The following is a 16,050-nucleotide window of genomic DNA, read 5'->3' as shown; positions in this document are numbered from 1 at the left end:
GGGCCCCAGTTCAAGCTTCAACTGGTGGAAGTCATGTTATAGTCAGTTTATGGTCAGCAGAGTCCACCCACCCAAAATGCTTATTGAGCATGCAAACAAAGACCAAGGCTGTTCCTTCAAAGAATGTGGGTAGCATACATGATTCACAACTCAACACCAGGCAGAGTGATTAAGAAAAGCTAAATTTATATTAAATTATCATCAACCCCTAAAATACTGAACATAGTGGTTAAATAACTCCAGAAAGTCCAATGTCTCCAGTGAGTAACGTTAAAACCATTACACAGGAACACAGGGGAATCACTGCCGTTAGCTCAGGACAGACAGGAAAGAGGTTTGCTTTTTACACAGTAAATCAGTGCTGAAGAGATCATCCCCCAGCTGTGGCCTTTCTACATTCCATACAACCCAAGTGCAATGAGGGCCTTCTCTTCCCCAGCATAGGGAAGTGTGATGTACCCCCAGCAGCATCTCACAAGGGCTGTCTGCACACATTAGGGAATATCACTTTTGCTCATCTCACTAGTGGAACAGAGGCTGCAGTAAATTTCATGCCCCATCTCCCCAGTGTAGCAGTCCCACAATCTCTACAGGAGTTGGAAGGGAAGGGAGAACATACTTGAAAGGTCTTGGGGCTGGAATGTGCAGGGTGCCTTCCACAGAGGACAAATGGGTATGTCAGGTAGAGTTTAAGCACTGCTAGCTGCTGGAAAGAGTTTTCCTGGGGTACAGATACCAGGAAGGGCAATTGCTCTGGGTTCCCCTTTGTTCAGAAACTGTTTAATACCTCCCCTACAGCAGTAGTCTCCAAACTTTTTTGATCGTGCACCCCTATCAGTAAAACATTTTTGAGCACGCACCCCCAATATATGTATATTTATATAAATATAAATAGAAGTTCTAATATTTTCTTCCCACACCCCAGTGAATCGTCTTGCACACCCCTCACTTTGGAGACCACTGCCCTATAGGACATGCTTCTCTGTGGTATAGCAGCTGCCTCCACACAACAGCTCCTACGTGCAGGGAGCCTGCCTCTACAAAAATCCTATCCATGTCCCTGGGCCTTCCCCTTTCATTCTTTACTGGTAACTCAAGCAGTTTTTCTTTGCGCAGTTTCACTGATGGCATGTCTATGCAGCACAATGTTGCGCAGTGTAGAAATACCCAACCTGGCTCTACATGAAGTAACATGGGGTGTAGCCAGACATAGCCATTGAAACATTTCCAAGTGAAATATACCTGGTAACATTTCACAAAGAAAATGTTTCAGCCAGTGGGCATATTTACCCCCTTGTGCTGCTCTGACTGGGGCATTTCAATACTGCAGCCTCCTCTAGTGGCAACCAAGAGGTGCTAGCTAGACAGGCTGCAGCAACCTGAGTCTCTGCTCTCAGCTCACTCCTCTTCCCTCACACAGAGAGAAAAAGAAGGGGGGAAGCCAAGTGGAGAGGGGAAAGGGGGAGAGGTCCCAAATCCTTCCTCTCCTCTTCCCCTCTGAGTAGAAAGGTCCAGGGGATTGGGAGTGGAGGGCTAGATTCTAGTAATGGCCCCTGTGGTCTGGCAGGGAGTGCAGGGTTTAAGCCCAACTCTGACTCCAGCCCCAGGCAAGCCCTCATGTGCTCACAGCAGGCGCACACAACTGAAAAGGGGAATATTCCAAAATAGTATTTCACCTAAAGAGGTATTATTTTGGAAGGTTTCAGCCACATTTAAGACATTGTAAAGGGCTTATATGCTGTTTAGGGGCCCTTTGAAATATTTTAAAGGTACAGTGCTGTGCATTGTAGAAATACCCAACCTGGCTCTACATGAAGTAACATGGGGTGTCATAGGCACCAAAATGTTTCCAAGTCAAATGTACTTGGCTGGGGCATTTCAACACTGCAGCCTCCTCTAACAGCAGCCAAGAGGTACTAGACAGGCTGCAGCAAGATGCAGCAATTGAAATGTTTCAATTGTTAAGTGCATCCATGCTCTCAGGTACTGAAACCAGCATAGCTGTATTAGAAAGGTGCTCTATTCAGTCCGAGTCCTACTAGTTCAGAGCTAGTTCAGGTATTGATGTACAACACTTCATTGTGCCATGTAGACATACCTCTGAGTCCTCAGTGAGGGGACTGGGTACATATATCCGATCCTTCCCTCCTCAGTGCCTGGAGTTTTAATATGCAGTGCAGAGTAACACAGTAACACAGCCTGTCAGAACAGGAGTAGGAATGTGCCCCAGAATGTCTGAGTCTTCTTCCACACACTCATACCCCCTCCTGCTGCTGCTACTGCAGCCACCTTTTCTAGCTCCTGCACATAGGCTCCCCCACAATTGGACTCTTCCCCTCCTGCACCTGAACTGTTTGATCTTCCAGAAGTAGCCTAGACAGCCCAAGTCTATGTCAGTGAGCTGTGCACTGCTTTGATTCCTGCTGCTCTGCTTCTTACATTGAGTCCAGGCCTCTATCCGGCAGGGCCTCAGCAGCTGGTACTACACAAAGCACAAGTGGCACCTGGAACAACAATGTCCAGCCTGGAGCCAAATAATTAGATTTAAATTAAAATTCAATTCAAAATAATTTCTCCCTCTGGGAGCAGGAAAAAGTTACACATTAACTTAAGGAAATTCCAAAGTCTTAACTCTAAGTCCACTTCCCACAGGACTGTGCACCAGCTATACCTGGAATCTCAGCCTTGGCTTGGGTAGTGTAAGTTGAAACCTTCTCCTAGCTGCAGAACCATCCCTTGATTTACCTACTATTGCCCATCAGCTAGTAACGGTCACAGTCTCCAGTGGATAGCAGAGCCTCTGCAAGGTGAGCATGGGCTAGAACAAGGACTGACTTTGTTCACTAACTGGAAAAATACTGCTTGGAAAATACAACCCATCCAAATTCCCACTCTACATAGCTCCCCCAGCCCTAGCTGCATCCTCCTCATGTCATGCATGGGATGTGACAGAAGTCCCAAGTAGGGATCCTTCACAGGTGTTGCAAGGATCTCCTTCCTTGGATCGTTTTGCTTCCAAACAACTGGCCTGGGATTTAATGTTTTACCTTCAGTAACAACATCCATAAATGCGAAGGAAAGAAAGGGAGTAAACTCCATTTTGGGAGTTTTTTTCTCCCCTTTGTTCTCTACATAGGGTTACAGAGTGGTGGGTCAAGGGACAATGGTTCCAGAGCAAGTCAAGGCTCCAAATTGCCAGGGATACTTTCTGGAAGCTCAAATAATGGCATTGATGGTTTTCTATCCCTTGCCTTCCTTGACCCCTCCCCAAAACTGAGACTAATTCAAAAGTGGTTTGTCTGTAGGTTTCCACAAAGCCTTACTTCCATACAGGTGCTTATTACTCATACCATGCCTGGCATATCATACAGAGTGTAAGGCCAAATACCAGCTCCCTTGCAGCTATGAAGGATCTGGCAGGAAAGCAACCATGCACTGTGTTGATGGGAGCCTAACACAGGGGAAAGGCTTTACAGAGCCCAGAATTCAACTGGGTCCTCCCACAGGTGACGAGAAGTACACAGTTCCCCCTGCAGAGGTCTGTTTGCCACTAACTTACAAGTGCAGGTCAACTTGATAAACCAGTATTTTACAATGGTGCCTATAGCTCCATGACCCCAGGTCAAATTGGCTCAGTTTTAGTAAGAGTTAGTTTTCCTATGTGTCAGCACTGTAGGCTTCTAGTGCATCAGTCTGGGAATGTCCCATTTTCTACATCACCAGTTATAAAAAGTTGTAGAGGCTGAAACAGGCCCTCAGCCACACCCAGGCAGCCCACTGGCCTTCCAGAGGTAGAAGTGGATGGTCTTCTTTCTGGAACCTGGCAACTGTTTTTGCTGATGATGCAGGAAGAGGAAAAGAATCTAGTTCTTTCTCCCAAGCTCTGAGATGAACTTTCCTTATCTCTACAGGGCTAGCGAAAGAACAATTAAATCTCTGTCCACATGTGGTAGCCGACTCCAGTATGCATGGGCAGCAGTTGTGAAGGTGCTATGTGCATGGAGTCATTTTCCAGAGTAGAACCACAGTGGACAGGTGCCTGTGGTGAGGTGAACAGGAGCAGCGTCCATTGCCAGCAACAGTCCCAGTGCTCCAGTCCCAGGATTCATCATACCTCCAAATTAACATAAAAACCATTGCAGAAGTCCATAATTTCATTTCTGCTGATTTGGCCAGGATTGAGACTTCTGTATTCAGAAGACAATAGTGACACTCTAATCGTGTGCAACATGGCAGCTGTAACTGCTCTCCTTATTTCCACATAAGTCACCTTTCACTACATCCTTCAGCCATGAAGCCCACCCTCCACTTGACATAACCCATTAATCAAGGAAGAGCGAGCATAGCACAACACCCAACTGGTGCTGCTCACACCTGACTAAGGGGCAATAATATACATTAAGCCTGATCAGGAGCTAGCAGTAGAGTAGCTCTGCTCCCTTAGGGACATGAATTATGAGCTGGACAGTGCAGGACTCTCAGGTTGCCACAGGGAACAGAATCTGAGCCAGACTTAGCCCAGAGAGTCACTGCAGAAGTTAACACGGCAGCTTTTAGGAAAAAGGAACATATAAATAAACCACAAACAGTGAAAATGAGCCAAAAAGGTCTCAGGGTTCCAACCCCCCCAGCCACAAGAACACAGTCTGGCCCAGGCTTCTTGCCAAATGGTAACTGCAGTCTCTAGGCTCCGTGAAACTGGGAGGCTAGCCTCTGGGCTCCTCCTGCATGGCAGGCAGAGTCCTGTCTCATTCATGCAGAGCAGAAGCTGGAGAGGGTATGAGCATCCTGAAGGTAGAATGTGCTTTAGACCTCGCTCTCCGTGGAGGGCTTGCGTTGGTGTTTCCAGCCTGTGTCTGGGAGTGAGCCACGCCGCTCAGGAGTGGCTGCTGCAGTGTTGACACTGCTGCACTCAGACTGCTCCTCCTGTAGCAACTGCTCAGTTTCGGTATCATCCAGTGAGCCAGAACTGGCCTGGATAGAAACTGTGTCTGTCTTCATGCAGACATGGTCCCGGAGAATTCCTCCCCGGGAGCTCCGTATCTGCTTGAGGTCATCCCACTCAGAATCGTCACTGGACAGGAGGCATATACCTTCCACGATCTTGATCTTCTCCTTGGTGTAGCTGTGATCAGGACTAGCCTGTGAAAAGGGAAACCACAGAATGAAAGATGCCTGCAGAGGACTGGTTACCCCTCGCCAAAGAACAAAACAGGCTGGAATGAAGGCAGGCAGCAAAGCAAGCAAAAGGGCTGGACTTCAATGCAAAGAGTAACCGGCTCTTGCAATGAAGGCACTAGTAGAGTCCACTTTAGGCTTCCTCTCACCATACTCTGCCCAACAGACCCTTACCCTCCTCAGAGGAGCTTCTATCTCATACTTCAGGCTCCTTCAATCTGAGGACAGACAATGGGAAAAAGGTGGTTCTTATGATTCAATAGCATAATGCAAGCAATGCCATTTTGGGGCCAATAAAAATCTTATACTGGAGCCCAAACAGGACAGAAAAACAAAGGGAAGCAGAAGCAGCTGAAGAGAGAGAATCAATGGCAGGGACTCAGGTATGATTTTACAATGAGACACTTCTCCAAAAAGGCTGATGCAAATACAAATGCCTCACATCCCAGAGCAGTCATATACTGACATCTGAGTTGCTCTTTTTATTCCTCACAAGACTGGCCATCTGAGATACTGTGTTTGGGTCTGAGTTCCACAGTACTTGTGAAATACTGGAAGAACCCCGCAGCGGATCAATAGAAATGACCAGAGGCAAATAGGGATCATGAGCAGAGACTGGAGTAAAATTGGTCTAACTTTTCCTAAGTGGGCATAGGAACATTTGATAGACAAAACTGCAGAGAGAGAATTATGAGGGACATATGCAGGTAGATCTAGGAGCAATGGGACAGAGATGAAAAACAGGAAATAATTATGTTCTCACAGAAATTATCCTAACAGCAAGTTCTACAAGGCTGAATCTGAGCAGACAGGAGGGGAAATCTACAACATGGGACATTTAAAATGAAACCACTAATGGTTTGTCCTCTCTTTAACAGTTCTGTGGTGGGAAAGGGACTGAATGATCTAACAGGCCTCGTCTGTGAAAATCATAAACACTCCCAGAGAAAGCCATTTGCTTTAAGCATCATACACAACAGACCCTGAGCCATGACCAGGGACCTCTGCTTCCCCGGCACAGGAAGGCAGGCTGAGCTTGTTTAAAGAGATGAACAAAGGACAGTGAAAAAAGCCAGCCAAACAGTAATTAGTACGGGACAGTGTTAGAACCACTCAGTAGTGCAGGAGTGAAAGATATGGGCGATGCACACCAAGCAGTAATACCTGGCATAAGGATGCAGGCAGAAATCAGAAGAGGGAAGATGAGAAGGTATCAAAGGAATGGGAAAACTTCTGAGGAAGAAACCAAGAAGAGAAACTAAGTGCTATAAGATATCAAGCTAAACCCTCTGCCTGTTGCACACAGACCCATATGGTTTTATAACAATACCCTAGTCATCAGGAGCATCAGTTGCTCTCCCCACCCTATCCACTCCATATGGTGCGTAGTGAAAAACTGTGTCCACCTTTCCTGCCCTCTTTTTGCTGCCTGGCTCCCCAGTGTCCAAAACAGCACTTGCGGTAGAAGCCACCAGGGAGCATGGGTCCAGCAGAAGCTTCCCTTTGGGCTCCAATATCTTAGGTATCAGTAGTTGCTGCTACTGCTGCTGCAGCAAAAAAAGATAAGACACCCTAGGAGTGGTGAAGACAACAGAAGCCTAATATAGATCTGTGCTAGGGCTGTGAGAAGCTTCGGTCCCTGGTTCGATTTGGAAAGATTTGGCTATTCAGACACAGACATAGCTTTAAATGTTTTTTCTACGTACCTTTAGATAGCAGGAGGCTCGTGAATGCTGCAGTGCTGGGACGCATGGAGCGTCCTACGGGAATGCGGGGGGCTCTCCAGCGCACTCGGCAGCAGACCTGGAAGTGGACCAGAAGCACTTCCAATCCACTTCCAGGTCTGCTGGGCCCACCAGTACGCTTCGCAGCAGACCCAGAAGTGGACCGGAAATACTTCCAGTCCACTTCCAGGTTCACCACCAAGCACGTGGAGGGTCCCCTCACACTCCTGTGGGATGCTCCATGTGCCCCAGGACTGCAGCGTTCACAAGCTGAACTGGTACCTCAAGGTATGTAGAAAAAACTTTTAAAGCTGTGCCTATGTCCAAATCGCTGATTCTCCGAATCAGCATTGAATCTTCAGATTCAGATTTAGCTGAATCGAATCAATGAATCGAATCACTGTTCCTGATTCAGGCCGAATCCGAATCTGAATCAAGTAGGGCCCGCTTCGCACACCCCTAGTCTGTGCCACTGGGGAAGCAAGGGATACTGCTTGTTAACCCACGTGAGTCTCACTGAGTAATCGACTGAAAGGTGCCCTAACCTCACCCATGCAAACATTGGAGAAAGAAGTGTAGAAGGCACCTGCCAAAACCCAAGCCAAAGTCACTTCCGTTATCTCCTCAGTTTTGCAGGATTATAACAGCTTGAGCTGGGACCCCAAGGCCCCAGACAGCAGCTCTTACCTCTTTCTTATAGCATAGTTGGTTGTACATTGCTGGCTTAGGAATAGTTTCGATCTTCACTTCTTGGGTAGATGTCCGGTATGAGGGATTACTATAGGTCAGGTTCCCCAAGCCAGGGTCTGTGAACTTGGATTTATTGTGCCTGTAGAAAGAAAACTGTCATCAGCAAGGCTAGATTCTATTGCCAAAATGAAAGATCCATAAGAAAAGCCACAACCCAATGTATTACGGGGACAAACTCCCAGGCCCGTTCTCCGTATCAGCCCACCTCCTGTCTATGGGAAAACTGCCCACCTCATTTTCCTGCCATGCCTTTTTGTTAATTGATCCTGATATTAAATAGGTGGGAGGCTGCTCTTTGAACACCCTGATGTACAAGGGCGGTAAGTACACGCTCCAACCTTCCCTTAATGTGTCCCATGCCTCGCAGATGACATATCATTTGTTCCATCTCCAGCTTAAGGCCAGGCCAAACTCAGGATGTAGTTTGGCCCTTTACACACTGCCCTGTTCTGGGCCACATTCACACCAACCCTCTCTCACCAGGGCCTCTTTCACTCCACCCCTCTCTCACAGGGGCCTCTAGCATACTGCCCATCCCTGGGCCACACACACCCTGCCCTGCTCCCTTGAGCAACCCCGGAGGGCCATCAAGCTTGACACTTCATTCCTCAAGTGGCCCTAGCTCAGCCTCTTGGGTCTCTCCCGTGACTCTCGTCTGAACAGTTGCCAGTCAATTCACCAACTGTGGGCTGCCTCTGCTCCTAACCCCTCACTGGACCACACCGCCCCCTCCTTGAGCCAACACTGCACCCCTACTCTGGGGCCCCAGGGTTGAACACCCCTCTCAAGCTCAGATGCTTCCCTCTAAGTGTACCTGGCCTCAACTCCACCCCTCATTAGGGCCCGGGGTCTTACACCCCTGCAGGCTCAGGTGCTCCTCTCTGAGCATGCCTGGCCCCCACTCCTGGGTCTTACACCCATATGGGCTCAGGTACCTCTTGGTAGGCATACCTGGCCCCACTGCTCCCACCAGTAACCTACCAGATGATGGGGTCTAGGGTTATTGAGGCACCACCTTTCACTGGAGATGTTAGCAGTCCCGGCACTTGAATGGCACTGCCCCACCATAGGCAGCCCCACCAGGCCTCCCTGCCCCAGCAGGGTGCAGTTTTAGGTCATGCCCAGGACCATGGGGCCTCCTCCTTCCCCATAGCCCAAGCCCTTATCTCCAAGCTGTTCCTGGAGCAGTATCTCAGCTGGGTGATGTTACTCCCTTGCTGGCTGGCAAACTGCCCCCTCAGACCTGAGAGCTGGGCTCTAAAATTACCACCCTAATCAACCACCTGCCAGCTGCCTATTCCAGCCCTTAAAGTGACGGAGCACTGAAGCTGCTCCATCATACAATGAATAAAAGGCTCCAGTGATCTCCTATTTCCTCACTCAGGCCAGAGAAGGGCCTTTTTCATCAGGTCCCTACAACTGTCCTACAGTCATCATACATTAACACAGCGTGGTAGAGTTCTAATGACTACCACCAGATTAAAATTAGTGAGGGCAGAATAGGATGCATGGCTTTACAGGGATACTGATTGGCAAAAGGAAAACAGTCCCTCAGGGTGAAGCCCACGGAAGAAGTAGGCAGAAAGTATTTGGAACTCACAGATTTACCAGACAACCTCCATAGCTAGGGTGGCACAAATTTAAACACATTCTTGGACATCACATTCAGACTCTCTTTATAAAACACAGACAAGGATCCAAGGGAGAAGGGGTTTACACTTTTTGTGAGTTCCCATACGGAGGAGAGCTTTCAAGCCCCATGACAGCTTGATCTGCTTTCCAAGTAATGTAAGAGTTTTGTATATAAAATAAAATAGTCATAATAGAAAGCAGCCAACACAGCTTCCAACACAGATTGCAGGGAGTGTAGCCCTAGATGACCTTTGCTAAGAGTCTCTTTCAACCATGGGACTCCATCCACCAAGATCAGAGCTAAAGGGAGTGGAGAGGTACCTGTATATAATCAAAGCAGCAATAAGCAGCAAAATGAACAGGACACTCAGGAGGCCTCCAATAACATAACTGACATGCAATCCTTCTCCTGAAAGAGAACAGCAATGACTAGTTAAGGGCCCTTCTGTACCACCAGACTATGTTCACCCTGGTGTACCCACTCTCTATGTGAGCATGCATGCCAAGGTGTCAGCAAGTCAGGTCTGGGAGGAGAGGAGGCTTTGTTTGGTGTAACATGAGCCCTCTGGTGCATTCTGGGGGCTGCTGGGGTGGAAAGGATGGACTCAAGGAATCAGGTGCATGGAGGAGACCTTGGAAGAGGGGGTGATGGTTTAGCTTGATGACACGGATCAGTTAGCCTTCTACCATTAGCCCTCCCATAACCTGGTAGTTACTCTTTGCAGAGGGAAATAAGCTTCCCTTTTCAGAAAGTCTAGACTAAAAGAGGGAAGAAGGAAAAGGCAGGCTTTCTGGAACTAAGCCTACCCCAGCTGAGTGGACAAAGGTGGGGGGCAGGGGAGAACAGAGAGAAGGGGCTCTCTGGCATCATGCAATGACAATCCGCTGTCTTCTGGCCACCTGGAGCAGACACTGTTTGGTACTGGTGAATGATGGTGGCTGATTTTCATTCTCTGTCTTACTCGGAACGAATTTGAGGAAGCCTTTGTTTGAGTCAGAAGCACTGTGGAGCAAAAAGCACTGGCTTGGCCTGGAAGAAGGGCCAAACTAGAGAAGGAGAAAGAAGAGGAACTTGCCTGTGGTTGCCAGCACTGCCTCATTTTCTCGGGCACACAAGTTTTGGCCGGCATCTTTGTCAGAACAGCTGGAAGGAACAAAGACAAACAGTTAGCCCATTAGTGCCAACCCTCAGGGCAAGGAGGGTGTGTTATATTTGTCTTTGCATTCATAAATACATGACTCCAGCCACAAGTGTAGGAAAGAGTGCTGCCAAACTGGCAGGCACAGAACATCCTGTAAACCAAGTAAAAATGATCCATGCATTGGCATTAGCAAATCCAACAGAAAATAACTTGAGATTCACATGTGCAGATTCAACACATTTACATATCTCACAGGGTGTCAAGCAGGAATGAATAGAGAGGAGCTAAAGATGGAGGCTAAGGGAGGTGAGAGAAGACCCTCCTTCTCTTGCTAAAGTAACTCAACATAAGGGATAAAACCTCATGTAGGACTTTATGTTGGACCTCACCCTATACATCCCAGAGGATCCACATCCTTTCTCCTACAGATTCACTATAGATGACATTGGGATTTTCAGGCAAAAGTGGACCTTACTAAGTACCGAGCAGCCCCTCTTCCCCTTGTCTCTGCTGAGATTGTGCTCCCAGTGAACAGGAAAAGGTGTCTCTGCTTGTAGTTCATAAACCCACCCACCAAGGAAAAACTCTCCCTGCTGGCCAGGGGAAAAAGATGGCCAAAGAGACAGCTAATTATCCACACTGGAACATGAGTTGAAAGCTGCAGAAGAACTGTTCAGTCCTGTCCAGGCTATCCACTCAGGGCCAAAGTAGGATTGCTCCCAAGGATCTTCCTAGTCTAGTTTTAAATGTTCAAAGTAAGGCTCCCACCCAAGTCAGTTATGTTAACCACAGGATACCATATGGCTTGACCAAAAGAATTCTAGCTTCTTACACAGTGCAGTAGGCCAAGTCATATCTGAATGGAATGGACAGCAAGGCCTCTACACCCCATGCCCACTCCAGAGACCTCAGTCCTCTCGTTTCATAGATGGGGTTTCTTCAACTACTTATAGGGCATTCAGATCTCAAGAAGTTTCTTTCTGTCCTGGGAAAGTGGAGGGGATGTGCTCATGCTGTATCTGGCATGTATACCCACATTCCAGCAGAACATGCACTCACTTTCCTTCTGTTGTTTCCAGAGATGTGCGAGGTTTACTTGTTGAAGCTGCTTGGCTGGGTGGGGTCTGGCTCTTTTCACTCATACTGGTTGTTTCAGGAGCAGGGGGCACCATACCAGGAACTAAACAATACAGAAAAACAATAAAAAAAACAAATAAGAGCTTGGTTCTGTGAAACTGAAGAAAGAAGATTAAGAACTTGTGTTAAGGGCTCCAATATACCAGACCAAGCATTTCCAGATTGTACTCCAGAAATGCTTAATTTGCAGCACAAGATGCTGCAGGGATTTTTGTAGGGTGTAGAGACCTCCAAGATGGTCTGATATCCATAAGGGGGGGGTACCAGGGGTCCTGGTACAAGTATCAGTTGTGATTCCTATAAGGAGATTGTTCTCCCAGAGAACCTCTTTGAACTCACCAGTGGAGCAGGGCCGCCCATCTGGTTCATCTGGACATGCACAGATAAAGTCAGAAGCTCTGGCAAAGCAGAGATGAGTGCAGCCTCCATTATTCACACCACAGGCATTAGAACCTGAAGGAGACAAAGTATTACATATAGAGGTGGTGCTCAAACAGATTTGAATACACAAGGGGAGGAACCTTTCTTCCATCTCAGATAGGATAACCTCTCCCCATTTCCTATGGTCATAGATTTTCTACTTCATGAAAATCACACATCTCAGAGCTGAGTGAATTCCAAGAATTAGGCATCGATAAGATCAAAATAATTTTTTGGGAAAGGGGAACTTAAGTCAGATGGAAATCAGTCAAGAGGAGCTCCACCATTGCAGCCAAACGTACAGGGCTTCAGAACAAACTTATCTTCTCTTGCCTCATTATTGCACTATCATAGCAGCTTTCAGAATTATCTCACATCAGCAGGTGTTGAAGAGGTACTCTCCACTCCCTCTACAGAAAACTCAAAGTGAGGCAAAGAACAAACCCCAACAAGACCAAGGGGAGAGTCAACAGTATGGATGCTGGCAAGGGCTCTGCACTAACTAAAATCATCAAGTGGTACTGAGGGGCATTGGGTCCTGTCTGGCTCCAATTAGCCAAGGCAGGAATCAAGACCTTCCCCACATACCTGTTTGTCTCTGAGGAGAAACCACAATGATATCCATTAGCCCCTCAACATTGGCCAGGATAGTCTCTTTGTTCCGGCCAGAGTATTTGTCCACTCGCTGGATTGATTTGGTCTGCCAGTCAGTCCAGTAGATCCATCTGTCCTGCTGCTCAGAGAAGACAAAAAGCACATAGAGATTAGAATATTTGGCCATATATATAGGGACTGTACAAGGGAGTTTTCATGTGGCTTAGAGCTCCATACAAAGTCCCTTCTTCCAAGCCTGGCTTCCCTCTTCTCAGAAGTGTAACTCCATCCTACAGCAACTCAACCAATCTTTCCTTGAGCCAATCTTTCCTTAGATAAACACTAAACTGGAGAGTGATACACCAGCTTCCACATACAACCAACTACACTATAACATCCCCGAGGCAGTCCAGCTCTCATACAGTCACTGATTTCCTCATCACTCTAAGGAGCCCCTGTTTACCTGTGTCAGGGCAAAGGGATGTGACACCTGGCTGACCAGCACCTGGCGCAGCTTCCCATGGAGATCAGAACTCTCTATACGGTCAAGATGTGCATCTACCCAGTAAATCCTGTAGATAGTGGGGGAGGGGGTCAGAGTGGTAAAAGAGAGGGAGAAAGAGAGAGATGAAACCAGACCAGTCTTCTACCCATACTTTCAAGCCTCTCTTTCATATCACTCACTAGGCAAAACTCTTCAGAGGACTGTAGTGATAAAGCTCACCATTATTATATCTCTTACTCAGTCCCCCTGGATATTACAGCATCAATCCACATCTCTCACTGACCTTCTGGTGTTATAATCCAAGGTCAATCCATTGGGCCAACCCAGGTCAGTGTTTATTAAGATTCTGCGCTCAGAGCCATCCAAGTTTGCACGCTCAATTTTAGCAATGTGACCCCAGTCTGTCCAGAAGAGGTACCTGAAGATTGAAAAGGGGTAAGCCCCCAGGAAGACACACAGAGACAAGAGACATTTCACTGGATTCTCTGAAAAAAATTTACTTATGGGCCAAACCAATAGATTCTGCATTTTCCACTAAATACTTTAGTTCTAGTCACATATCATACCCAACTCCTAGTATCTGTTCCCATCAGCTCCACATGGCCATGGCTCTTTGCCAGTCATTTCACTCTGCAAAGCCAACCCTTGGGCACCCATCAGGCTCACACTAGGCATCCTTTCTTCCTACCCCCTTGATTTAGCCTTGTATAATCTGTCCTCTCCCATCCCTCCCTTCTACTGAACCCAGACTTACCCCTTCTTGGGGAAGACAGCAATTGCTCGGGGCTCATCCAGGCTGTTATTAATCAGCACTTTTCTGCAGCTTCCATCCAGTCTGGCCACTTCAATGGTGTTCCGCCCTGTGTCTGTCCAATACAGGTTCCTGGCAACCCAGTCCACAGCCAACCCATCTGTTGTCTTCAGTCCCTGACCAATGACAGTCTCCATGTTCCTGCCATTCAGATCTGCTCGCCTGGGGAATTCAGTACCAAATGGCATGAGAAAAAGACGGTTTCTAATGAGCCTTCAACTCTCCCTGTACCCATTCTTCTCAGCCACTGAATCTCCAAACATCAGCCCTAACACTGTCATTGTGTTTTTTCACCCAGGCCCCATTAAGGTTAAATGTGTCTTCTGCAATTAGTTGCACAACCCAAACTATTCTGTGTGGTTTCAGCAGCAAGTGAGCATCACTGTATCCTCCCACCCTTCAAGGAGGGACTTCCCCAGTCAATTGGAACATGCTATAAGAATCCACAATACACAAAACCCAGTCTTTGAGGCTGGGTATGCACAGCCACTTACAAATTGGGCGCTGTATGGGGAGCACATGACAGGCACCTACCTGATGACATCAAGGAAGACATCTGTGTAGTAAATCTTGCCATCCACACTGTCATAGTCCAAAGAGATGACATTGTTCAGCTCTGGGACAGGGATGTGGACATCAGTGTGATCACTGGTGTCCAGTGAGATGCGCCGGATTGAACCACGGCTGGAGAAGAGCAGGTAGGTCTCTGGAGATGGATCACAAGTCTGCTCATCTCTCTTCAACTGGATGCCAGTGGGGCAGGCACAAGAGAAGCCAGTAGGATGGGGGAGGCAGAGGTGAGAGCAGCCACCATTCCTTATGCCACACTTGTTAAAGCCTTGGGGAAGAAGAGGAAAAATAATCTAAAGTACCTCACTTCCTAGAGACTAGACCCTTGCCATCTCCTTACAAGCATGAGTGACTGGTGACTCCTGAATCTGAGGGGGCACCAGCCCTAGTAACAGTATCGGTGTCAGCCGTCGGGGGGGGGCACCAGCCCCGTCAGAGGGGGCACGTGCACCCCCTATCCGTCGCCAATGCTTACAGGGCAGAGAAACCCACTACTGGCAACTGATTTCACCCCAACCATGTTCTTGCTCAAAGTGCACCACAGGCCACTATACAAGGACCTACCTAAAGCTTTGTCAGCTACTATAGGGATCCAAGGATACTGGTGGGCTCAGTGGAATGGAAGCTCCATGGTTTGTATCCCTTGATATCAGGATGTCTCCATGGAGGAGAGACAGCAAAAGGCTGATTGCTGTTGGCTGGCTGAATATCATGCACCTGTAGTTAAGCTGTGTTATTTGCAATCCTAACACTAGCAGTAAGATCCCAGATCATAGGGGAAGTAGTAAAATATGTCATTCCAATCTGCTCAAGGAGCTTCTACAGTAAATCAGACACATCCTGTGAGATGCTAGAAAGGCCAAGGAAACAAGGAGGCCTATATTAGGCACTTGGCTTGTTAATGTCTTTTAGGTTTGTGCATTAAGCTATTTTTTAAAACACAGCAGTGTCCAGAGGGTTTAATAAGTCAGTATAAAAGCAGTTTGAGAGAACAGTCTAGCAAGGTCAGAGCAGTGGGAAAGAGGTGAAGGAGGCAACTGGGGTGGAACTGGGACTTGGAGATTAACCAAATGCAGCAGGTGGTGAAGAAAGAGTGGTGTTACAAAGTGTACAGATTCAAGGGGAGGTGGTAGGGAGCTATATGTGAAGAGGTCAGACATTGTCTGTAGATGGTAGTGAGGAGAATTCCAGGGAACTGAAGCAGCAGTGCAGTTCAAAGGCACAGGGAGGATTGGTCAGCAGGTGGGCTGTGCAGTCCCTGAGAAGCAGAGGAAAGAATTTGGTTCAGATAAAATGGAGAAGGTGATATGGTAAGAAAAGCAGAGGAAGAAAAGGAGCCAGCACAGAGGTGCCTTCAGTGGCAGTAGCCTGGATCAGAGTGAAATGTCAAACAAAGAGGTGAAAGCTGCAAATAGTGGGTCAAGAGACAATCAGGACTTGGAACAAAGTTTTAGCTGTCAAGATAAAGTAGAAGGGACAGATTTTAGAGAAAACAGACTCCTGTCTTTTCTACCATACATGAGTCTTCTCAAACCAGCAAATCCCTTAGTAATTCAAACAAGTGTGGATTGCTTAGACCTCCCTGTT

At 47.5% G+C, this 16,050-nt stretch overlaps 1 protein-coding gene across 1 annotated transcript in view; it reads right to left on the bottom strand.

The window, feature by feature from the left end:
- Positions 1-988: 988 nt before the first annotated feature.
- The window catches only part of LRP4 (LDL receptor related protein 4), a gene marked incomplete at its 5' end in the record, with an annotated part of 60,421 nt that continues 45,359 nt past the window's right edge, over positions 989-16,050 (bottom strand). The window contains 11 exons of the mRNA XM_019519952.1: positions 989-5,142; positions 7,590-7,731; positions 9,606-9,693; positions 10,361-10,428; positions 11,486-11,606; positions 11,903-12,016; positions 12,572-12,716; positions 13,041-13,149; positions 13,366-13,500; positions 13,837-14,055; positions 14,428-14,731. Of these exons, the coding sequence (XP_019375497.1) occupies positions 4,807-5,142; positions 7,590-7,731; positions 9,606-9,693; positions 10,361-10,428; positions 11,486-11,606; positions 11,903-12,016; positions 12,572-12,716; positions 13,041-13,149; positions 13,366-13,500; positions 13,837-14,055; positions 14,428-14,731 (1,781 nt within the window). The remainder of the gene's footprint in view (positions 5,143-7,589; positions 7,732-9,605; positions 9,694-10,360; positions 10,429-11,485; positions 11,607-11,902; positions 12,017-12,571; positions 12,717-13,040; positions 13,150-13,365; positions 13,501-13,836; positions 14,056-14,427; positions 14,732-16,050) is intronic.

The sequence above is a fragment of the Gavialis gangeticus genome, unplaced genomic scaffold, assembly GCF_001723915.1.
Source record: "Gavialis gangeticus isolate Ggan-Ray unplaced genomic scaffold, GavGan_comp1, whole genome shotgun sequence".
NCBI lineage: Eukaryota > Metazoa > Chordata > Crocodylia > Gavialidae > Gavialis > Gavialis gangeticus.
The sequence above is the reverse complement of the archived record's forward strand: the minus strand, read 5'-3'. Positions and strand labels throughout refer to the sequence as shown.